The 24,738-nt window shown below is 36.1% G+C and overlaps 2 protein-coding genes and 1 long non-coding RNA gene across 3 annotated transcripts; all 3 read left to right on the forward strand.

Annotated features, from left to right (window-relative positions):
* Positions 1-247: 247 nt before the first annotated feature.
* On the forward strand, positions 248-5,728 carry LOC140145430 (uncharacterized; the record flags this gene model as incomplete). Its single annotated transcript, XM_072167148.1, has 5 exons — positions 248-1,193; positions 1,753-2,040; positions 2,309-2,410; positions 4,014-4,217; positions 4,874-5,728. Coding segments are annotated over 5 exons (1,863 nt in total), but the record flags the coding sequence as incomplete, so codon positions are not given.
* A 6,637-nt stretch (positions 5,729-12,365) lies between these two features.
* LOC140145431 (uncharacterized) lies at positions 12,366-17,567 on the forward strand. The gene is made up of 3 exons (XR_011858056.1): positions 12,366-12,476; positions 13,485-13,608; positions 17,473-17,567. It is a non-coding gene; the product is annotated as an uncharacterized lncRNA (long non-coding RNA).
* A 1,136-nt stretch (positions 17,568-18,703) lies between these two features.
* On the forward strand, positions 18,704-21,637 carry LOC140145429 (uncharacterized). The gene is made up of 5 exons (XM_072167147.1): positions 18,704-19,625; positions 19,767-20,054; positions 20,334-20,435; positions 20,741-20,944; positions 21,192-21,637. Exons 1-5 carry the CDS (start codon positions 18,704-18,706, stop codon positions 21,338-21,340), a joined length of 1,665 nt encoding a protein of 554 aa, XP_072023248.1. The 3' UTR covers positions 21,341-21,637.
* The last annotated feature ends 3,101 nt before the right edge of the window (positions 21,638-24,738 follow it).

Below are 24,738 nucleotides of genomic sequence, written 5' to 3' on the forward strand. Positions count from 1 at the left end.
GGCTTGTTTGATTTTACTTGTTTGTAGTGTGTTTGTTTTTCATCTGGTGACACTCACCAGTGTCACAATTATATTAAAAATCCGCCACATTTGTGTAGTTGATATGGAACCAAACTCAGAAAAGCCTCTTTGACCGGTATCTAATATAATTTATAATCATAAATCACAATGAAATGTTTGCTTTCATTAGCCTTGCATACTTCTAACACTAACAGCATGTTTCTCATGTTGTATTTATATGTGACAGGTTATCAAGTCCAGCCGCAAAACAAGCAAGATGTCTATAGAAGAGCTGAAAGCGAAAATAACAAATAACCTTCAGTGCCTACAACAGTGCACGGATTACACGACATCTGACGCGGCATGTGAAGCTGCGGACGATAATAATGATGTCTTGTTAAGCATTTTGAATCAACCTGATAAACAGAAAGCTCTTGCCAAACATGTTGCTAAGCTGAATTTGGGTACGCTTTTTAAAAGGGTTTGGGAATCACTATCAAGATTCATTACAAAGAAGCACAGCCAAGGATATGCGTATTTTGGGATCATCCTTGAAATGTATGTCAACATCACTGACATATCTCCTGAAGTATCGAAAGAGTTAGGAGAAGTCGGCTGTATACGGTTGATGCTGCAGGCTATGGAAACGTTCGGAAAGGATTATAATGGTGACGCCGGGCCACTCTACTATATAACTACTATTTTATTGAACTCTATACAAGATTGTACCGAAAACATAAGTATTTATAGAAGAGGAAATGCAGTCTCTATCTACAAAAGGTATCTGGATAGTGAAAACGTGGAAGTTAAGACAGACTCTCTTCGCATCCTCGCATATATAGTTGATGAGGAGGAAACAACTAACGATGGTGTCGCTTTGTTGTTGTCACTGTTGAAAGATGCCACCTCTAACAAAGATCATCGCGCATATTTAGATACAGCCACGGAATCAGCACTAGAGTTAATCCAAGCGCTGAATAAGCTAGCCGTCAATGATGCCAACAAAAAGGAAATCGCAAAACACGGCGGAATTCCTGTGTTCACTCGAATGCTACGTAGTGGTTTCGTGTTTACTCGAATGCAGCGGAATAATTTCTCTAAAGAAGAGCAATGTGCAGCCGTGCAAGCGCTATGGCATTTGGCATTTATAGACGAGATCAGGACATCCAAGGAGATGCAGACGTCGGTTAAAGGTAGTTATTGTGAATTCTTAGTCAGTGGGAATGGTCTAGCTTGTAAGCGCTGAATTTTATTAATTCATGCATGTCGTCTATCACACGGTAGAGGATATGGTTTGCGTCGTTACGCAACACGTTTGTTTGAGGTGCGAACTAGCTGCGCGTAAGTAGCGCGTTGTAATCGTAGTACGTGCAATTTGTAAACAGGTTTCGTTCATTTTAGAATAAGGGGAGTTTTCATGACCCTTAAGTTTAGTAACTTATTTTTCTTAAATAAAACTCGTTTAATTTATCAAAGTAATAATTAACTGACTAAGAATGAGAATAAACGATAGACGACAGGCAGGTCCAATACTTTTATCGTCGTGGATACCGGCTGCGCCGGCATCCATTACTCAAAATATTGGACCTGCCTGTCGTCTATCACACATAAACATAGTAAAAACAAAAATCCTATCGTTCATTCTCTAAAATCAGTATTACGTTGCATGTTCTAGATGGGAGGACTATGAGATAAGCAGATAAGCCTAATTGACCCTTACGTTTCATCTATATAATTTTTGTACAATTTCAGCACTGGAAAAACTGGCAAAGTCCGACAACCACCATCTGCAAGAGATATGTGCCCATGCTCTTGCGCAAATCAAAGGTCACCTTTCAAGTAAGAAAGTTGCATCGAGTCAATCTAAGGAAGTGCCACCGAGTTACGAAGAGGCCATCTCGCAGCCTGCAAAATCTGCTTCATCTAGAAAGGTTCAAGTAATGATTAGCTACCAGTGGGACAACCAGAAGACGACAATTAGGCTGCGAGACAATTTGGTTAACGCTGGATACCAAGTGTGGATGGACATCACGCACATGAGTATGTCTAAGCTTAAAAGTACCTGTAAAGTTTTGTATATTTCATACAAAAATAAACCTGCTATTAGAAAGGAAGACAAATAAAAATTCCATGACAAACATATTTCTGATTTAATCTTGTTAATAATTTTAATTGTTACAAATAAGGCTTAAATTGACGATGGTTACGGTGATGCAAGTTGATTATAGTAGGAATCATTACAAGAGTATGTTTCTGCGATATGCCCGTATAGTTATAGTTCATAGAATAGTGTCTCTTTTTCACTTAGGAGGCAGTCTGCTGGATGCAATGGCAAAAGCTGTAGAAACATCATCACTTGTGCTTATCTGTATGTCAGAAAAATACAAGAATAGCAATAATTGTCGAGCAGGTAATATAGCTAATATTCAGGGGTTTTTTTTGTGTGTGGGGTATGGGGGTGTGTGTGTGGGGGGTGTGTATTTTATAGTTCTTCCTTTTGCACGCTTTACTATTATCAAGATTACCGTATTTACACCTTTCTACACTCTTATTTTCCCGTATACGAAATCCTTAATAAACTTTATGCAATCGTATATAAGCAACGGGTTCACTACATGGCGCGGTAACCCGTTTATTGGTTAAAAGTTGTAACTCTCTTCACGGTTTAAGAATCCGAATCAATAATTGGTTAAATTTGTAACTTTTGAAAAACAGTGAAATTTGGCGTAAATCATCCAGAATTAAACATCTAAACAACTTAGTTGTTTACAAAAAATATATAATTTATTTTAATTCAGCTATTGTTTACTTATTTAATGGATTATATTGGGACTATGAAATTGGTATTCATTTCTTTCTTTCTTTTTTCATTCTTTAAAAAATCCAATTGTGTTGACAACAGAGTAGCTGCCAGGCATTGATCATAAATTTGCTTGGATATCCACTTCTAACTAATTTCCTTCGGCATGTCTTCTGTCCGATGTACACCGGGCATGTACACAACGAGGTCCATACATATGGTGATAAACATGATAAAGCAAGAGAATCGTTTAGGAAGGATCAGCCCCCCCGCCCAAAAACAACAACAACAGACAGATACCATCTCGTATCAATGTGTATCCATGCCTAGAAATGTCTCTGTATTCGTTGCACATAGGCTATGTATTCGCAACACTACGAATGCATGCATGCATTCACTATACACGGTGCATCCATCGCGTATCGAATGGCGTGTACAATTTGCACTGCACTGAAATGGCAAATTCGAATAAAGTTCGATATGTAAAACATCCAAAACCTCTCTATATAATCGCCTGTCATGGTAATTTAGTATTATCCTGGGCTTCCTGGCTACACATTTGAATAATGTATATGGAAATTAAAGTAGATATTCCGGCAAATTTTTATGATCATTGCTCGACAGTCACCACGCAATGCCTTGTCGATATCGTTCACCATTTTATTGTACTCTTTATACAATCTTCTATTAAAATAAGGGTTGCGCGAACTTTATTGCCGAAATAATACTGATGTTGCTTTAACGCATTTTATTTCTTTAATCAAGCATGCTGATTAAGGCATTTACTTTGCAAATGTTTAAACAATATCAATAGCCCCTGATTAGCCCTAAGAAAAATACGAGTAATATATGCTGTTTAAAGCAAAAAATCGTAATCAGGGCAAAAATGTTAAACAATTTTCTCCTAAACAGCGTTTTCTTAATATCGCCGATAAGAGTGTAGTTTAAATAATAAATAAAATAAATAAATTTTTGGATTTATAGAGTTTCTATCAGTTTCTGTTCATTTTCAACCTATTGCTCTTGAAGGAACCCCAAAGAAGGTTGTCCAATTTAGCTTAACAAACATAATAAATGAAATGTAAACAAGAACTTAAATCAACTGATACAAGGCAGCCATGACACTTCAGCAGCTTTTCAAATTTATCAAGTCATTTGTCACCAAAATATTTAAAAGGGTTTATTTCTTTGAAGTCTACTTTTCTCTCCTTAGAGGCGCAATATGCATTTACGAAGGAGAAACCCATCGTTCCACTACTTCTAGAACGCGGGTATAAACCTGACGGCTGGTTGGGAATCATCGGCCTCACCACCCTATATCATGATATCACGTCACCAAAGAAGCTGGACACCAAGATGCCGGAAATACTTGCCGCTATACAATATGCTCTTGGTGGTGACGTTGATGAAATTGACGGTCAGTGCGTTCTTAATTGGGTAAAATGGAAGGGATTAATCTTGCTTACTTCTAGGCTGCACACCTTATAGTCTACAATATTCCAGAAAGATGCAGCACTAATGTTTTAGCATTAAAAAATATTATCATGTTTTGTCAAATTAAACATAATATATTTTGTATTTATTTAGTAGTTTTGCAATTTGAGTCAAATGGGTCAAAAACGTGCAATTTTGCATGTTCTCGTACACAATTTAAAGACTTGGAACAGGTCTAAGCACTCATAATCTTGGTTTGGTCATGATGCTAATATCTTATGTTAATTGATTATAAAAGAAAATAATAAATGTGCTTTCCAAGAATGTAATACTTGAGATTAGCCTTTGTACAGGTTTTTTGGGCTTGATTGTCACAAGATACAAAAACACCCTTAACAGGCATGTTTTAGCCCTTATATTCAGGAATTGACCCAAAAGATAATGTTGACTTGCATTGGCAGTTAGAACTAGCTAAAAGATTAGGATTTAGCTATATTTCATGTAGCAAAACAGTAACATGTTTTTTAATTGGTGGAATCTGTTTCTGTTTTTTTTTTCTGGAATCGAAAGTATAATGCTTGTCGATAAGTAAAGAAATCAGTTTGTAATATTTTATTTGTTTGATTTTTTTCGATACAGGACCAATTCTCCCTATCCTACAAGAGGCCCAAGGCACTGCCAGAAAATCCAAAGAAAAGGGAAGCAGTCAGGCGAAGAAGCTTGTACGTCAATGGAGCATAGAAGATGTCCAAGATTGGCTGAAGGAGAACAAGGAACTCATCAAGCTCTGTGAAGCCTTCAAGACATTCACGGGCAGACATCTGGAGAAATGGTATGGCAAATACTGCGAAGATAAGAACGCCTTCTACAACCATCTTGAGGCCACTTATGAATGCAGCATGGATGACAGAACACGCTTCGAGTTTGAGGTGGCCTTTGAGAAACTATTTGAAGAGGAGTGATTATGAAAAAGACCAAGTGTTGCAATGGCAAAGCAACCCAAACGAACAGTAAATGACTTTGATGAATATTAGTTAAACTATACTATGTCTATAGTTGAGAAAATTAAAAACCAGGATTACAATTCAAGTTAAACAAAATGTATATAATTGTAATGGGATGCTATAGTTTATCTTAAATTTATACAATCGTCCAAAGTCTTCCGCTGTATTCTAAGGCCCGTACCTAAAATTGCTTAAAATAATTACTGTTCACATTACTTGAGAAATTGATAAAACGTATAAAATACAACTTTATGTAAAGAATATATATATTATACGCCTATTGAGCAAGGACGATTGGTTGAAGGACAACAACTCACAAGCTCTGTTAAGACTTAGACATTTAAGGGCAGACGTCTGGAGTTATTGCATTCCGCGCAAAACGCACAAGGATTTCGTAGTGAGCCAAGGGGCGTACCGGGGCCACCGAGCTATAGTCAACATCTGCAAACCGTCCCGCTGACCCGCTACTAAAATGACTTTACCAGGACGAAGCGCGCGAAAATTTGGCCAAAATTGGCCAAAATTAGGGCAATTCGTCATCTGAGTGTACGAAGGTCATAAGTGCATAGTAATAACAAAGCAGTTACTACCTTCTTGCAGTCAAATGCCGAATTGCGGCCTAAAACACGTAAAATGCACATGACAACTTTTAGCCAATCTTGTCCCGGTATTTTGAGCCAGACGGGGAGGCAACTTGCGCTCCCCAGTCGGTACTGACGATACACCTCTGGTCGTGCTGGTAGTAGCTCTTAAAGTCTAAAATGGTAAAGCATATGTATTGTAATGAATGTATAATACTGTAAATAAGCTTTTTAAGGCTTATTAAAATAGTCATGTGGTATTATTTGAAACAACCAACAGTGGTGTATATAATTATCCTTTTTGTTCACGCAAGTGAACGTTAATGTCACTTCCACCCACATCGCATATGCACAGTTTATCCATTATACCCTATGTCTTGAATAGACATTGTAACCCACCAACCATGTGGTTAAGAGGCTATGGAATAATCTCATACCCTCGTTTGTACGCCTTTATCTAATCCTGCTCCCCATGACAAGGACTATTTAGCACATTTAATCCAGCAGTGAGACTCCCCAGTGTAGGAAATCTTTCGCCTTTTTATTAAACATGTTTGCAATTGGCTTATAGCCATCACATGCTGACAATACACATAACTGATTGGTGTTTACTTAGTGATTAGGCATATCATCTGTATAGAAACCTATTCAGCAAGCTGCAAGAGGCGATTTACTTCAGAAAATAAGTCCATTCTCTATAGTTAATTGAATGTAATAACCAAGCAATGTGTGTATAAACATTATCCAATGTATAATGTATTTTCTGTTACAAAATAATAATTGGTGCTCATAAAAGCTGGGATATGAGACAAATATCCCTGACAAAAGCTAGCAAGACCACAATGTGTAATTTGTTTACTATAGTGATATTAAGGCATCTAGCATATCGTCGGTCACAACACATAGTGGCGTAGAGTGATTTCCCAAATTTTCCGTTTCACATAGTGGCGTATAGGTTTAGAGCTAGCTATTATCCTATAACTATTAAAGATACAGTTTAATAGTTTGAACCTTAAACTTTAATTTCAAATGGAATCGAGCAGCAGAGAGATAACAGTGGAGGAGTATCGACTCTGTCACTAGTAGCATATCCTTCAAAAATGTTTCGCTCGGAGACGTATTTTGTCCTTCACGTACGCCACTATGTGTTGCGACCGACGATATGTATATAAAACTATATAATTTGACATAATTGCCAACATGCAGTGTTCCTGAAACACATAGGCGATTTGCTTGAAAATTATTTTCCAGAGTCAAGATGCGAGTATCATTTGTGCCTCAAATCACTTATTTATTGTCCAATCAGTGCAGAGTAGGTTAGTATATGAATATTGAAAGATCAAAGTACTATACACCTGATCCGTGAACTTTTTCTTTTTGAATATAAATACTTGTGTTCATCAATTTATTGTTAAAAGTTAACCGAAATTAATCATTGAGCGCCGATGGGTTCGTGTTTATTGACATTAACACCCAAAATTACCACAAAATACCACGAGGATAACCACTGCGCATGCATGAATCACGCGTGATGCGATGAGGCAATCACCCTAAGTGCTATATACTCAGGAAATCGCTTGCCGGGCCAGCGACATTAAATTATCCAGCACAATTTTGGTCATGGCTGAGTGAAGATTGTCAATTGAATGCGAATTATCTCTTTGGATAGAACTCATGACTTTAGTTATACATGTAGTGTGCATACTATGAGAGGGGGGCAAGTGATTGTTGGCAGACCATTTTGAGAATTCACCACCCCAGGGGTACCCAGTGGTTTACATGTACAGCCCATTAGGAAGCACTTTTACACATATTTGAGGGGCATTTATTAGGTGCGCTTAGTACGGTTACCTAAGTTATTAGTGATTGATTGATTGATTGATTGATTGATTGATTGATTGATTGATTGATTGATTGATTGATTGATTGATTGATTGATTGAAGATTATGTTTACGAACTTGTTGACATATATATAACAGAACTATTACCAACTTTCGGTTAGGGCCATACAATTATACAGAAGCTTACCGTTTCTTCCGTGCACAGTTTTGCAATGATATATCTGGACTTCTACAGCTCTCTACCATGTCTTTAAATTTTTTGTTTGTTTTTTTGTGCAAAATAAAAGTCAGAGTCGGGCCTACTTTTTGGGTAGGTCGGTTTACACCAATCAAACATTTTAGGCATAAGTGTGGTATCACACTACATCCTTTTTGTTGAACTGGGGGTAAAGAATTTCATTAAACGTCATGTGGCGTGAATTGACAAGGATTATCTCATTATCTGATTGTAAAGTACATTATTTTAACATTAAATTAGTTCTTTGAAATATTAAGAGAGGTTATTGAAAATAAATATTTGATAATGAGACAACCATGGTACAGAGAGAAGAAATACACATACCAAAATGCTCGTAATATAACTTTGCACACTTCACTGCCATTAAAATACTGTGCGAGTTTCCTTTCAGGTTTATCTCCCACAGATATTACCCACAATACACTCTGCTCTGAGATAAATTGGAATTGCGAAAGAACTTATTTCATTGCATCTTAATATTAACGGTGATTTAAACTACGCAAAAAAAGTTTCTTTATGGTTAGAAAATTTACCCACTATGAAAATCTAGCGACCAATTATGTACATTAGCTAAATAATCACATGCGGGAGATTGTCCTGCGCATTTTGACACCTCAATCACTACCCTACGACACTCCTGAGAAAAGATATGAATGTTTAAGTAACACGAGGTCGAAAAATGAAAATGGCAAAGAAGCCTATTCAATGGTTTTAGAGCTGATTCACTGATCCAAGACGGTATCATTATTCCCGCCTTTTCAATTTTAATTTAAAGCATTTTAATTGATGTATGTTGGATAATCCTTTTCGTATTGTGCAGATGAATGATCAAAGACAAAAGGTGAATGGGTACTAAGACATTTACGTTTTGAGAGATGGATTTGGAAAAGGGATTCAAAACAGGTCATGATTACAGCTGCATTCCTGGAAGCAGAAGGAATTGAGACACCTGAGTGGCCCTCCAGAAGCCCTGATCTTAACCCCTTGGGAACCTTTGGGATCAGCACAAGAGACGAGTCAACAAGAAGATAAAGGCAGATACAACTCTGGTAGGATTGCGTCGCATCGTTATCAACAAGTGGAACGGGGTTGAGCAAGGTAACATTCGACGCCTCATTAGGAGCATGAGACGCAGCGTGGCTGCTGTAAGGGAAGCCAACGGTGGACACACAAAGTATTGAAAGACTGGTAAAGAAAGAGATTAATCTCAAGTGAAGTTGGAAGCGGCAGTATGATGCCTGAAATTTGCTCAACAGTTAAACAAAAAATGTTATCTGCATGTTTGTTGTTTTTTGTGTTCTTTTATGCTGAAAACTTGAATAGGCCTTTTTGCAATTTTCATTTTTCGACCTCGTGTCACTTAAACATTCATATCTTTTCTCAGGAGTGTCGTAGAGTAGCGATTGAGGTGTCAAAATGCGCAGGACAATCACCCGCATGCGATTATTTAGAAAACGTACAAAATTAGCCGCTAGATTTTAATAGTGGGTAAATTTCCTAACCATAAAGAAACTTTTTTTGCGTAGTGTAGTTTGTTTATATAATGGTCATAACCACACCAAAACATGTTTCCTGCAGTTATTGTTAGTCAAAATTGGAGATTGTGATCAGTCGAAAACTACGTATAACCATGACATGCACCTTTCCATCTTCCTGTATCACTCACACAAATTCAATCTTTTAAAGGTACATTTTCAGAGATTTATTTAGTTTTAAAATGTTTGCTCAAATTTTGATTCAAATTAATCCTATATACATATTTGGAAGCCAGATTTGCAGGAAAATAATTTTGAAATGGCACATGACATTATATTGTCCTTTAGTGCATTCAAAATTGGGATTGCAAATGTGGGGTGGCAAATAATTTAAGATAAACAGTGGTACTATGTGGTATTTTAAAACTGTTCCGCAAAGAAAAAAAAATCAAGCTTTAACATAAGCTTTATTCTAGAACGAAAGTTATGCGTCATCCAACGAAGTGGTCAAAAATCATTTATAGCATGGAAATCGTTTCACTGGTCATGTCTAACACATCTGGTAACAGGATCAGAAACCAAGTCAGATTTTTAGTTAATTGTGTAGAGAGGAACATTTCATCCAAATGTCCTTGATACATACACTCTAAGATAACGAGAACCAATCAGAGCAAGTGTTAGAAAAATCCAAACCATGCATTGATTGAGGTGTTTCATACACTCTTAGATAGCGAGAACCAATCAGAACAAGCGTTAGAAAAATCCAAACCATGCATTGATTGTGTCAAATGTGCACTCCTCGTTCGCGTCGCGTAGGCTTGATTCACTTTTCGGGCGGGTTGATGCATTTATATTTTTATTCTTTCTATCACTTATTATGTAAAGAACAATGGATTATAAAGCCTACTCCAAATTGGAGATATTCAACATGATCCCTTATCTTTAATAAAAAAAATGGTATAGGTCTAACAAAAGTACAGCATCATTGCTATCCCAGCAAACACAAAACGTTTTCGACATCATTCGCAAAAGGTTATAGAAGGTTGCCAGAAAACGTTTAAATGTCGGGTTATATAAAGGGTATATTAAGAGTATAAAACGTTTTCATAACCTTAAAAAACATTTTTTCTACTGCTCAGCAAATAAAAATGTTTTACAGAAACGTTTAAATGTCGGGTTGTATAAAGAGTATAAAAACGTTTTAATAACATTCCAAAAACATTCTTGAAAACTTGATTCAAAACATTTTAAACAGAATGTTATTTTGGGGTTGAAAAAATATTTTTCGAAAAATGGTTGCCCAAAATATTTTCAATAACGTTTTAAAAACGTTTTCATGAACTTTATATAACCTGACATTTAGATGTTATTAAAAGGTTTTGAAAAAATCATTTTAAGAACATTTCTGAGTTTGCTGGGTTTAAATATTTTAACATAATGTTATTTAAGTATTGACACAATATTTGGCAAAAATGTTTGCAAAAAATAGTTTACAATAACTCACATCCCTGTCCACTTCCACTGCCCCTCTCTCCTCCTCCCTACCCTTTCTTACGAGACGCAACAAATGACAAGTTTTGATCACAAAAACAAATCAAACTTTTTGGATCTTGGAAATCTCCCTATGCCTCAATGTGATCATTGTATTGCATCATGTAGGGAAAATCATAGCTGGGAATTTCCAGTTTTACCACTTTGGTATTATAAGTGAGAAGTGGCGGTTTCTCTTGGCAGAACTGAGTCAGAAAGTGGACGTAGGCTTTCTAATGTGTTGTACAGTTTATGTGCCTTCACAAAGAGAGGTACCTATGAGCCAGTCAATTTACATAGCCAATAATGTGCAATTATTCCAGCAATATTATAACGTAGGAGATGTCGAGTGCAACACAGTGATCTTCTCTGAATTCCCACAAGGAGAATATAATTCTTCAGTCGCCTTGCTGAAGTCTGGTTTACGAAACACATCTGTCAATAAAGTGGATTAGTGCAGAAAAAGCCTGCTTCCTGGAGAAAGTGAGTGAGTGGGGCAAGCATTTTGGAAATTGTCATCTATGCGAGGATTTTATAAGCAAAGGATATATAAATTCAAGTCAACAGTGGACTTCGCTGAACAGTGAACTTCGCAGGATAGTTTGAATCAGGATTACACATCAGTCGTCCGGAACATTGAGTGCAACAGAACTTTGTAATCAACAAACGCAGTTGTATCTTTGTTATAACCCTGCCGATCGCGAGCAAGCTGTCAAGGTAATGGAAGGATGTATTGCTGATGTGAAGTCTTGGGCCGTTGAAAACAAGCTTGTTCTAAATGACGCCAAGACTGAGCTTGTCCACCTAACATCACGGTTTTCGAGAGTAGCCTGTTCATCACCTTCTCTGACTGTCGGTGAATCTGTTATCAATCCTTCTAAATGTGCGCGAAATCTTGGTGCAGTGACTCATTCCAGGCTGTGTATGAATGGTATTGTAAAATAGTTTTTGCAAATATTTTTTTTTGCTAAATATTTCGTTAACACTTAAATAACATTATCATTATGTTAAAATATTTTGCGGGCAGTTTCAAAAAATGTTTTGTTTTTAAAGTGTTATGAAAACCTTTTATACTCTTTATATACCCTTTTATAACCCGACATTTAAACGTTTTCTGGCAACATTTTATAACTTTTTACGAATAATGTCAAAATCGATTTGTGTTTGCCGGGCAGCTATATATTAGTTTCATGTAAAATATCATATTTTGTCTTTATTACGCGACTTTCGGCTTAAACTAGCAGGCTATGTTAGCACATAAAATGCTCACAAATTCCAATTAATATTAGGCATATAGCCATAAAATAATCTAATGCCATCAGTCAGGAATACGCACCTTTTTCCGAGACACATATAGGCCTCCTAATGTCACTTACCATGCTTACCGAGAATTCGTATGTCACTGATCAATCATAGACCATAATAACGAGATATCTTTAATGCATTGCATGCAGCCTGTACAGACCAGAAATGCAGACTGTCAACAAACAGAGCACAAACACTGGTTGTGATATAATATAATCGTGTCAAACTATAATTTCATAAGAATGGGAAACAACCAGAGCACTGCAGGTAAGAAGCCTTACATTAATTCCCGGGGGGGCCACTCAAATATGACAGTGTACGCATGCGTGACCAAATTTTTTTCAAACACCCCCTAAACGAGTTTTACCCTACCAGCAAATTTAGCCCCTTAATAAGGTAATTTAGTGTAGAATTTACCCCCTAATGAGTTTTTGGCTGGTGAAAATGCAACAAATGTACCCTTTTCGGACTCATAATTTACCAAAAATTTGAAAAGGTACCCTAAACAAGTTGTCCAGTTTCAGAAAACTACCCTTATTCTTGAAAATTGCTGTTTTTTAGACCCTAAACGCGTCACGCGAGTAACTTGCCTTGCCTAAAAAAAAACACCCCTTTTTACTTGTTTTTTTGGTCACGCATGCGTACAGACCATTTATGTGAGTGATCCCCCCGGGCATTAATTGTTATTATTATTATAAAATTCGGGTTTTTTAGAAGAAATATAGGTTACACGTAAAAAAAAACACTTTTGGTGTCGTCACCACCAATTTAAGGCCGTATAAAATTAATGTTTTAGTTCTCGTCCAGAGGATTTTCATGAATTGATTAGGAAGGGATGTTTTGGGGTTTTTTTCAATGTAAAATGAGCATTGTCAGTAGTTTTCGGGCCTTTTCAACAGTGCTTGAGGAAAGGATGAAGCCTTTTTTTTTTCAAATGTGAGATTCTGAGGGATAACCCCCTAGAGTACCACAACAAAGACTTGGAAATTATCCTTGTTCTTATTTATTTATTAACTTATTTATGTGTATGAAGTTTTCATAAATCATTCCAAAGATTTAAAAACAAAATGGAAAATCTAAAAAAGGAAATACCAAAAATTGAGAAAGGAGGGGACGAGAATCAGAGCATTAATTTTATACGGCCTAAGCTACTGATTCAATAGCGTTGTTGCTTCATCATGTCATTACCATGAATGCACCAACACGAGATTGTATCAAAAACCCGCTATGATTTAGCTGTAGTATTAAAAATACAATGTTCATGTTCATGTATAGATGCCATTATTGTGTGCAAGTCGTGCTTGGAACATCAGGCCCTACATTGATGCAGAGAAGATGATTCATGCGTTTCTGAGAAACAGAATCAGGTGATGGGCTACAATCTATCCCAAAAATAATGGTATGTATATAAAGTCAAAAGAAAAATGTAAGCGCGTGCAGTCATCCAGCTATTTTGTATAGCATGAAACAGTCAAGAGCCACTTCGCGAAGTTTTAAATCTTGGACGCACTAAAATTATGAAGTTTTTGATACTTTTATACTTGGCATAGTGTTTGGTTCTGAGGTTTATAAGAAACATGACATAAAAAATGTGGAGTAGTGTCTCTGAGGAAAAATGAAACTTCAGAATGAAAAAAAGGGAAAGAGTTACCACTCATCCTCCCACCGTGCCTTTATCTCTATACCTTTATACTGTTGCGTACACACTTAGAAAACAGGTGAAGTTGGAACCCCTAAGGGTTCTTGACCTTGTCCCGTATATGGAACCCTCAAGGGTTCTTCCAAGGAACCTTTACATTGGGGTTCTTTGAAGAACCCTATCAAAAAGGTGCTTCATGGGACCTCTAAAGGGTCTCCAAAGAACCTTTGTGATAGGGTTCTTTGAAGAACCATATCACAAAGGTTCTTTATTGAACCTCTAAAGGTTCTCCCATTTTGTCCCGTATATGGAACCCTACGGTTCTTCAAAGAACCTTCATGATAAGGGTTCTTTGAAAAACCCTATCAAAAAGGTTATTTGTTGAACCTTTAAAGGTTCTTCAAGTTTGTCGCATATATGGCACACTATGGTTCTTCAAACAGCCTCTGCAATAAGGTTCTTTGAAGCATGGTGACACGTACTCTAGAAATTATGCTTAAAAGTACGGTCTTCAAGTTGTATTATGCTTAAAAATATAAAATCCGTGGTGTTAAATAGCGTTTGCCCTGCGTTTCAGTAGTATGTAATACGTGCACTACACCGTTAGAACACTGTTTAAAATTTTGCTGTTTAAAAGAATGTTGTTCAGAAAAGTAAACAGAGTTGTTCAAAATCAAAAAATTGGAGCTTGATTGTTTTAAACAACAACAAATGAAAAGGCAAAATAATCAATTTAAACAGAGTTGTTTAAAAATGCTAATTTACCGCCAAATCGGCATTTTAAACATCGAGTTGTTTAATATTATTTGCATAATCCAAGATGGCCGTTTTGACAAGCATGCATGTGTGGAGAGAAGCGAAGGAATTTTATTGAACTTTATACAGCAAGTGTACAAGTTTTAGGCCTGTATCGCTCTCTATTTATGTAAATGTGGTTAAAAAAATTGATACTATGCCTGTAAGCTTACTGTGTTGTAAGATACAGTATGCTTGTACAGGTAAGCTTATAGTTAACATCAGCAATATTATGCTCAGTTTTTTACCACACAGATCACAAAATCACATTCAGTTTTAGCAGCAGCATGTATACATAGAATAGCGAACGATTTCAATGTAAAACGTGTACACATACAAGTAAAATGTTTGATAAAACGTAAACAACATTCAGTGAATAAAAACATATTTTTAAACAACCTTCTTTAAACAACCGTTTACAATTTAAACACTGTTGTTTAATCTAGGCTTACACAACTAAGTTGTTTAATTATACCACTAAACAACAGTTGTTTAAATCTTGGTCAACATTTTAAACAACAAACTGTTTAATAATTAAACAATTTTGAGTTGTTTAATTTTTAAACAACTATTGAGCGATTCACCTGGTAACTTGTGGTTGTTTAAAATTTTAAACAACTTGTTTAATTTTATTTTAACAGTGTAGGAGCCCTTTTCAATTAAAACAGGGGTTCCTTGTGGAACCCTATAGCTGTGAAGAACCTTATTTTCACCGCGAGAACCCCATTGAGACTTCTAGCGAACATTTGAAGGTTCTTCAAGCGCACATGGTTCGTGAACGAGCCCTATATCATTTTGAAGAACCATTGAAGAACCCTTTTTTCTAAGAGTGTACCCAAGGGTAGCAATTAATGTTAAAACTCATCAGTTACCGCATTAGAGACAAATTATACCAGGTTGAGTATTCTTCTTCTGATTCACCTATAAATCAGTACAGAACATTAATTCAGGTCTTCATCACAGGAATATGCATGGTCAATAAGGGGGCTTTCATTTTCTTCGGAGAGGGTCATGAGTATACTGGGGGTCATAGAGTTTTTAGACCAAAAATAGGGGGGGTGGTTATAATTTTTAACACCAAAATAGGGGGGTTATAGAATTTTTAAGGACTGGTGACTCATTCTTTAGCTCAAGAATCAAAATGTACGCCTTTTTTTGCGCTCTGCGCGCCTCCTTTACATTTATTATCAAAATGTTAACGCGCTCCGTGCACTTTCTTTGCTCTAAAGTTTTCGCGCGCTCCGCGCTCTAGTTCCAGCAATGAATAATTTGTCTTGAGTCTGTGTAGGCGGAAGGGGGGCGGGTCATAAAAAAATTCGACCCAAGATACTAGTGGGGTCACACACAAAATTAGCCCGCGATATGGGGATCATAAAAAAATTGACTCCGGTCACCGACATATTCATGCCCCCCCCCCTCCGAAGAAAATGGGGTAAATTTCATTTGCAAATAGAGAGCTCCCTCCTCTGAAATCCCAATAAGAATTAAGGTTCCGTGCCTGTATTTGATGTTGGGAATTTTACGGGAGGGCACTTTTAGGTTGTGCTTTAGAATTTGATTCCGAAATTCTTATGCAGGAGGGATCACATTTGGTACCAAATGTTTGGAATTTATTTTCATCTTAATAACGTAAAGAACATAAAAATCCAAATGACGTAAGAAATCCAACTAAATCACCAGAATTCAGAATTTGGGAACTTGAACGTGGCCGATTTTAAGAGAATCACAACAAATAGATTTTTGACTCAAATTTTAATGTTCAAACAACCATAATCTTTACAGTCAAAAATGTATTTTTACCACATTTTTTTTTTTTTTTTAAATAAATCTGATGTTACTCATTGTAATTCTTCCTTTGCCGGTACATACCTTTTAAAGGATTTTTATTACTGCAACCACGAACCATCTGCTCAGTCTCTGAGTTCCAGGATCTGTGGTGTGACTCATGGTTTTATTCACTAATATTTTGGTGCAAGGGCTAATCACTATCACATATGTGGTGCATGTGGCTATTAAGCTTGCTAAGAAGTGTAACAATTGAATTATATAAATGAGTAAAGCCATAATGTACGATTTACGACCAATCTTAATTTTATTATGCTGTTATAATATTAGAAATAACTGTTGGGAAGGGATTCTGTCCATTTTAAACATAAATAACAATGTAAAGTGAAAGAAATCCTACTGGCTATTATGGTTGTTTAACATGGAGTTCTATGGGGGATTTAAAGTCATAATATGACTTTATGTCGAACTTTGCTCTTGGGACTTGTGTAAACATTACAAATATGCCAAAAAAATCAGGTTTGAAAAAATTAACCACTTTCCTATTATAATATTGTACATTATGGTTTTAACCCTAAATGTATTGATTAACTCATAACACTAATTAATTAGAAGTTTCCTCATGATCTGCAGGATCATAACAATACACTGCATATTTTTCGGAACATACGATATATATATTTTTCCCCAAAGTTTCTTTTTAACATTTTTCTACATGTTCTGTCAATAATAGTAAATAAAAAAATAGCGTCTTCTTACTTGAAACAGAGAAAAATTCAACATCTTAACAGTTGAGTAAGAAATTACTCAAAATTGAGCTCATATAGGTCACATCTCAACAAATGAGTAAAAATTACTCAACATTTGAGCTCATATTGAGTAATTGAGATGTGACCTATATGAGCTCAATTTTGAGTAATTTTTACTCAACTGTTGAGTTGTGACCTTTTTACTCAATGTGGAGTAAAATATATTTTGCAGTGTAGTGGGGGATAAGGCAGCAGAAGATTAACATAAAAAGTGCTATCTTTCATTTTCCTTCAGATCCGTCTTAAGATGGACTTCGTATTTTGATAACTGGTGTCGGCAAAACATCCATCACGTGTCGTATTATTTGCGACAGGATCTACTGTTGAAAGTCCCAAACGATCATCATCTGTAAGTAAGAGGGAGGATCGGAAAATATGGGACGAATCATTGCAATGTGAAGTATTTGGGCATAAAGTTCTTATTGTGGAGTTCCCTTTAGACAGGTTAGATAACACTTTATGTAACGCTATCGAAGTGTCTTTAGGTGCTAGATCAGGACCACATTGTATTTTGCTTGTCAATAAGATCACTTGCAGTGGACCCGAGTCCGATTCTAGTATAATTACAAATCACAATGAATTTTTCGGCCATAGCGCGGCGGTGTAACACCGAATTTACATTTAATTTATGTCCAATTTGTCTTTGGTCAAATCTCTACCATGGAAAGTTTGCTATAGTTTTAATATAATGACTGTATTAAATATATTTGGGGTTTTAGGGTCTCATATTTAAAAACAAACACGATGTTTAATTGCAATATTTCAAAACCACAAACCAAAACTGGGTGCTATCATGTACGATTTTTCTTTTCTTTTCTTTCTTTTTTTTTTTTTTGCTTCTCGATTTATTTTTATTCTGATCTCTGTGAGTGTTGTCCACCTACCTCTGCTCTAAAGTATATCCAATCGCCAGCGGTCCTGCTTGTCGTGATTTAAACAAGCAGAGATGTGATAACAATAAATAGAGAAAATTGCTGATCCCAATTTTCATCACTTTAAACTGGTTGGAGGCAGCCAGAAAGATCACTAACGGAGCCTGAAATTGATTGAGAACTTGTTTTTGTTGAGAGCAGAACGTTTCAAAGGTGATATATTTTCTCCAAGGTTTCTAATTAAATTTGGTGAAGTTAGAATATTTCAATGCAAAGTGCCACAATGTCTTTTTGAAAGACAGTCCTTGTCAGGTGTAAAAAAAATCTACATCCTCTCCTGACTTTTCAAAATACACAATCTACAGTCGGAATCCGACAAACCGGAAGTGAGGATCAACCACCATCATTCTGAAGATGTCTATCGACCATGATTATGATAGACGAAACCGTCAATCGTGAGTAAAATTCTGGTTTTATGCAAATTAAAGAAATTCATTCAGTCTGTTTACCTACAAACCTGATGAATCTGTTCAAATTGCCTTGCATTCTTCTAACATCATTTTCTCTTGTTGTATTTATATGTCCAGCCGCGAAATGTCTACAGAAGAGCTGAAAGCAACGCTAACGAAAAACATTCAGTACCTGCAACAGTGCACGGATTACACGTCTTATGGCGCAGAAAGAGCTGCTGACGATATTAGTCGTGTCTTGCTAAGCATTGCGAAACAACCTGATAAACAGAAAGCTCTTGCCGGACATGTATCTAAACTCAACTTGGGCACGCTTTTTAAAAGGGTTTGGGAATCACTGTCAGGATTCATTACGAAGGAAAATAGCCAAGGCTATGAGTGTATTTGGTACATCCTTACAATGTATGCCAACATCACGGACACATCTCCTGAAGTTTCGAAAGAGTTGGGAGAAGTCGGCTGCATACATTTGATGGTGCAAGCTATGGATAAGTACAGGAAGGAGTATAATGGTGATAGAGGACCACTACAATCTATACACTATGCTTTATCGAACGCTATTCAAAACTGTACCGAAAACATCAGTATCTATCGAAAAGCAAACGCAGTCTCAATCTTCAAAAGGTATCTGGATAGTGAAATCATGATTGTTAAAGTACTCTCCCTTCGCATCCTCGCATATATAGTTGATGATGAGGAGAGTAGTCTTCTTCAAACAACTAACGATGGAGTCGCTTTTTGTTTGTCACTATTGAAAGATGCGACCTCTAACAAAGATCATCGCACAGAATCATTCACAGATTCAGCACAAGAGTTAATCCTAGCGCTGAATAAGCTTGCCGTCAATGATGCCAACAAACGGGAAATCTCAAAACACGGCGGAATTCCTGTGTTTACTCGAATGCTACGTAGTGATTTCGTGTTTACTCGAATGCGACGTAATGGTTTCTCTGAAGACGAGCAGTGTGCAGCCGTGCACGCGCTATGGAATTTGGCATTTATAGACGAGATCAGGACATCCAAGGAGATGCAGACGTCGGTTAAAGGTAGGTATTATGAAATATTAGTATACAACTATGAATGTTGTAGATGGGATAAGCAGATAAGCATAATTGATCTTAGTGTAAACATTCTCGTGGAAATTCAGATTTGTTACGTTGCATCTATATTATATTGTACAATTTCAGCACTGGAAAAATTGGCAAAGTCAGATAACCACCATATGCAAGAGATATGTGCCCATGCTCTGGCGCAAATCAAAGGTCACCTTTCAAGTAAAAAACCTGCATCGAGTCAATCTAAGGAAGTGCCACCGAGATACGAAGAGGCCATCTCGCAGCCTGCAAAATCTGCTTTATCCAGAAAGGCTCAAGTAATGATAAGCTACCAATGGGACAACCAGGAGACGACTAAGAGACTGCGAGACAATTTGGTAAACGCTGGATATCAGGTGTGGATGGATATCACGCACATGCGTAAGTCTTATAAGTACCTGTAAAGTTTTGAATATTTCATACCAAAAATAAACCGGCTATAAAAAAGAAAACAACTAAAATCATCATGAAAATATACTTTCTGATGTAATCTTGTTAGTAGCTTTAATTGTTACACATAAGGGTTTAATGGACTAAAATGCCTACGTTTAATAACAATTACGGTGATAACGGATAGTAGGAATCATTAGGAGAGGATGTTTCTGCGATCTATATAACTTTCATATTAATGACTGAAATAAGTTCTCATTTTTTAACTAGGAGGCAGTCTACTGGACGCAATGGCAAAAGCTGTAGAAACATCATCACTTGTACTTGTCTGTATGTCAGAAAAATACAAGAATAGCAATAATTGTCGAGCAGGTAATATAAAATAGCTAATATTCTTGTTTTCCCCTTATTGTTATAATTCATCCTTTTCCTGGTTTTACTATTATCAAGACTACTGTATTTACACCTTAGTAGTTCATCAATCTCTGTCCGTTTTTTCAACCTCAATGTTAGCGAATATTTTCCAATTTAGCTTCTAACATACATCTCAAATCAACTTGTACACGGCAGCCACGTTAAGCAGGTTTTCATATCTTTCAAGTTCATCTTCAGCAGGCATTTTTCACCAAAATATTGAAAACCGTTCATTTCTTTGAAGTCTAATTTTCTTTCCTTAGAGGCACAATATTCATTTACGAAGGAGAAACCCATCGTTCCACTACTTCTAGAACCCAAGTATAAACCTGATGGCTGGTTGGGAATCATAGGCCTCACCACCCTATATCATGATATCACATCACCAAAGCAGTTGGACACCAAGATGCCGGGAATACTTGCTGCTATACAATCTGCTCTTGGTGATGACGTTGATGAAATTGACGGTAAGTACGTTTTTCAGTACCATATGAGTGTGTAAAAGAGAAGGAATGCTCTTGCCTACATCCATATAGGTTGACACGTTGCAGTCTACAATATTACCCTTTAAATATAGTAAAGTGTATGGCGTTTGCAAACTGTATGCAAACAAATACAGTTTATGTGTGAATTGTGTGCACTGTTAAAATATCTGTCGATAAGATAAGAATCGGTTTGTAATATTATTTCCATTTTGATATCTTTTTGATACAGGACCAATTAATTCTACCTTACAAGAGGTCCAAGGTGCTGCCGGAAAATCTACAGAAAAGGGAAGCATTGGGCAATCTAGCTGTTCGTCAATGGAGCCAAGAAGACGTACAAGATTGGTTGAAGGACAACGAACTCACCAAGCTCTCTGAAGCCTTCAAGACATTCAAGGGCAGACATCTGGAGAATTAGTATGTCAAATATTGCGAAGATAAGAACGCGTTTTACGACGATCTCGAGGTCACTTATGAATGCATCATGGATGCTAGAACGCGCTTCGAGTTTGAGGTGGCTTTTGAGGAAATATTTGAAGAAGAGTAAGGATCGTAAAGACCAGGTGTTGCAATGGCAAAGTAAATCATACGAACAGAAGAAAATGACGGTGATAACTTTTTAAACTATACTCTGTATAATAGTTGAGATACTTAAAAACATGGATTACGATTCAAGTTAAGGGATCTGGAATGAGCGTTTTGAGGGTTTCGACAGTATTTTTTGTGGGACATGAGAGCACATCAGACATATCGAATTGCATTCTGAATACGAAGAATGTCTTTCTGATATCAAATAGTTTTGAAATTCACGATATAATACAAATTTTATGACAAATTATTAAAATTTGATATTTTTCACATTTTTGATATATAACAGTCCTCGAAGTTAATTTTATAAATCTAATGATATATTCTTAAAGTGTATGTAGCTGGGAGGAAAAGCCGACGATCAATTGAACATTTTGACCTTTCATATTGAAGATATGGATTTTTTCCCAAAAAGACCTCATTTTTTGGTGTTTTGGGAAAAAATTCATATCTTCAATATGAAAGTTCAAAATTTTCAATTGATCGTCGGCTTTTCATCCCACCTACATACACTTTAAGTATAAATCATCAGATTTATAAAGTTTACTTCGAGTACTGTTAAATATCAAAATATCATTTTTTAACCATTTGCCATAAAATGTGTATTACATTGCGAATTTCAAAAAATCTAAATTATTTGATATCAGAAGGACATTCTTCGTATTCAGAATGCAATTCGATATGTCTGGTGTGCTCTAATGTCACACAATAAATACTGTCCAAACGTTCATACCCCAGCCCTTAAGCACACGTATATAAATTTACTTGTAATGGGGATGCTTATAACCGTAATACATGTACTTTATCAGAAAGCACAATCGTCCAATGTTTCCCCCTGTATTCCACGACCCGTACCTAAACTGCTCAGAATCACAGTTCAGAAATTGTTAAAACGTATGAATACAACTACATTTAAATGTATCTAGTGGCCAATCAAAGCAGCTTGTACGCCACTGGGGCAAGTATAGGCGACGGTGGTAAAACACGATTAGTATTATAGAGACTAATGAATCATCTTGGTCGCTACTTGTCCTTTTTAAGAGGAATTTTATTTCTGACAGGTCATTCGAGGTGATTTTATGTTATTACTTTTTTTCAGTAAGCTAGGGGGTCAAATTTATTGCTGACGTCATCGGGTGGAGAAACACGATAATGCCTGAAAACCTAAACAGTGCTCCGATTTTAATCAAAATGATCTCAAATTGTTCGTCTTGAAGAACAGTTCAAGTTTAGAATAATTTCCACCATCTTGGATGTAGTGTACATAGGTAACATCGCCAAATAGGTCATGGTCAAATCGGTTTAATGGGTATGATGGTACAGTTTTGTCCGACATTTAGGTTTTGACACCCGTCGAACCTAAAATGGGCAATAAGTTTCAAAATGATACCAAAATTATATACATAGCATCAATACTTTTCAAGATATGGATACTTTTGTAAATGATACATTGATAATTTTGCCGAACGGCTATTCTGAATAATGGGCTAATTAGTTTACTGCTTTACACAGGATTGAAAAGGGATTATCATAGTTCAACTGTAAATTATTGATCAAATAAACCTCTTTTTAAATAAGTACTTTCAAGGATTTGAAAGTCCACTTACTTAGTCCCAAGATCAAATACCATCAAATTAAGAATTCAAAAATTTCTTTTATTGCAATGTCACATGTAACTATAACTCAGCTCAAAAACATGCCTGGCGACTTGTTCCGGGTTTTGTTGGAGCTGGTCACAAATACGATCTTTATGACCTGAACCTTTTCGCCAGCGCATAGGGCGCTGGTACCTAATTCTGAGATGGGGTTTGTGTACACTAAAGATTAGCTAAGATTATAGCCTTCTTCTATTGGTATGAATTATTTTTTTACTTCTCGTGGTGGAAATGTTTTTGATGTCTGCTAATTCGATTTGCAAGGAAAAGAAAGTATGTTTTGCCGTTTCAACGAACGAAAACGATTGAGTATTGCCAAAGTTATGTTTGAATTAATTATGACTTAAAAAAGTTATCATAGGTTAGGCCTACACATATAAACATAAACTTGTTCAGCAATCAGCATATCAAAAAGCGGGGGAATGATCACGAGGTCATATCAGTGGAGCATAGCATGATGTTTGGTTGCCTGTGAGTGCATAATTGATATGTTGATAACAGATCTAATAATGTTGTGGAATCAAAATCTTCATTATATGGACCACATTGAAGTCAAACTAATTATCTATCCTATCCTGTATCGTTTTATGGATAAAATTGACTCAAAATGTTATTGATGATATTATTGCTATCTTTAACATCAGTTTTGTCTTTTCAACGGGAAAATCCGATTGAAAATAAAGTTTTTAGGGCTAGCTATAATATTGAACAATATATCCCATATTTTGACATGCACTTATAGAAAATAAATAAATTATTGTCTTACTTTATAAATGATAAATACTGTAAAATGACACATAACTAAAGTGAGGCCAATTTCTATCTTTTTTATTTGATTCATAAAATTACATTCAACAAAATGATTGAAGACTGAGAAAACACACAATGCAGACTACAGAATGGAGTAGGTAAGATGCCATGTCCATAGCTTTGCAGGAGTTTCGGACTAACAATCAACACATTCAAAAAATACAGTTTAAAAGTGAAGATTGTAGTGAATGATCAGTCCTTTATCATGTGCTTGCCACTATCTACTTTATAGTAAACTATACATTGCGAAATAATATAAAATTATTTTAAAATAAAATGTGCATTTAAGTTGAGTTAACATAGCGAATTAACTAACAACTGCAGTGTATTTCTTGATTTTTATAATAAGCATGGGTAAAAAGCAGTAAAGACAAAAATACAGAACAATTTGGAGTAATGAATTAAAGAGTTGACAGGAGTTATAGGAGTTAATGTGTTTTGCTGTTTCAGTGTGCATGTTCTCACCATTGATGGTTTGGTGAACTGTCATGTAACATGGATGTAAGCGTGATCCTAAAAATGCCTTTCACGGTGACCCAAACTATTTACAAGACCTCTTCTGCATTGACGCTGGCCTTCCCTTTTAAAGGGAATTTTTATTCTGAGCAAGATACATACATAGATTTAATGTAAAAGTGCGAAATGTAAGTTACATAATTCATACAGTGTTGTCCATAAATGGTGGCCTTCTTAATCATGTTAATTAATTACCCAGATATGTGT

Source organism: Amphiura filiformis, unplaced genomic scaffold (assembly GCF_039555335.1).
Source record: "Amphiura filiformis unplaced genomic scaffold, Afil_fr2py scaffold_264, whole genome shotgun sequence".
Lineage (NCBI taxonomy): Eukaryota > Metazoa > Echinodermata > Ophiuroidea > Amphilepidida > Amphiuridae > Amphiura > Amphiura filiformis.

Bases quoted from the DNA above. Each gene is read 5' to 3' on its own strand.
- LOC140145429 (XM_072167147.1), top strand. From the start codon at position 18,704: ATGTCTACAGAAGAGCTGAAAGCAACGCTAACGAAAAACATTCAGTAC. The intron at 19,626-19,766 runs GTAGGTATTATG...GTACAATTTCAG, and splicing joins GATGCAGACGTCGGTTAAAG to CACTGGAAAAATTGGCAAAG. The intron at 20,436-20,740 runs GTAATATAAAAT...TTCTTTCCTTAG, and splicing joins TAGCAATAATTGTCGAGCAG to AGGCACAATATTCATTTACG.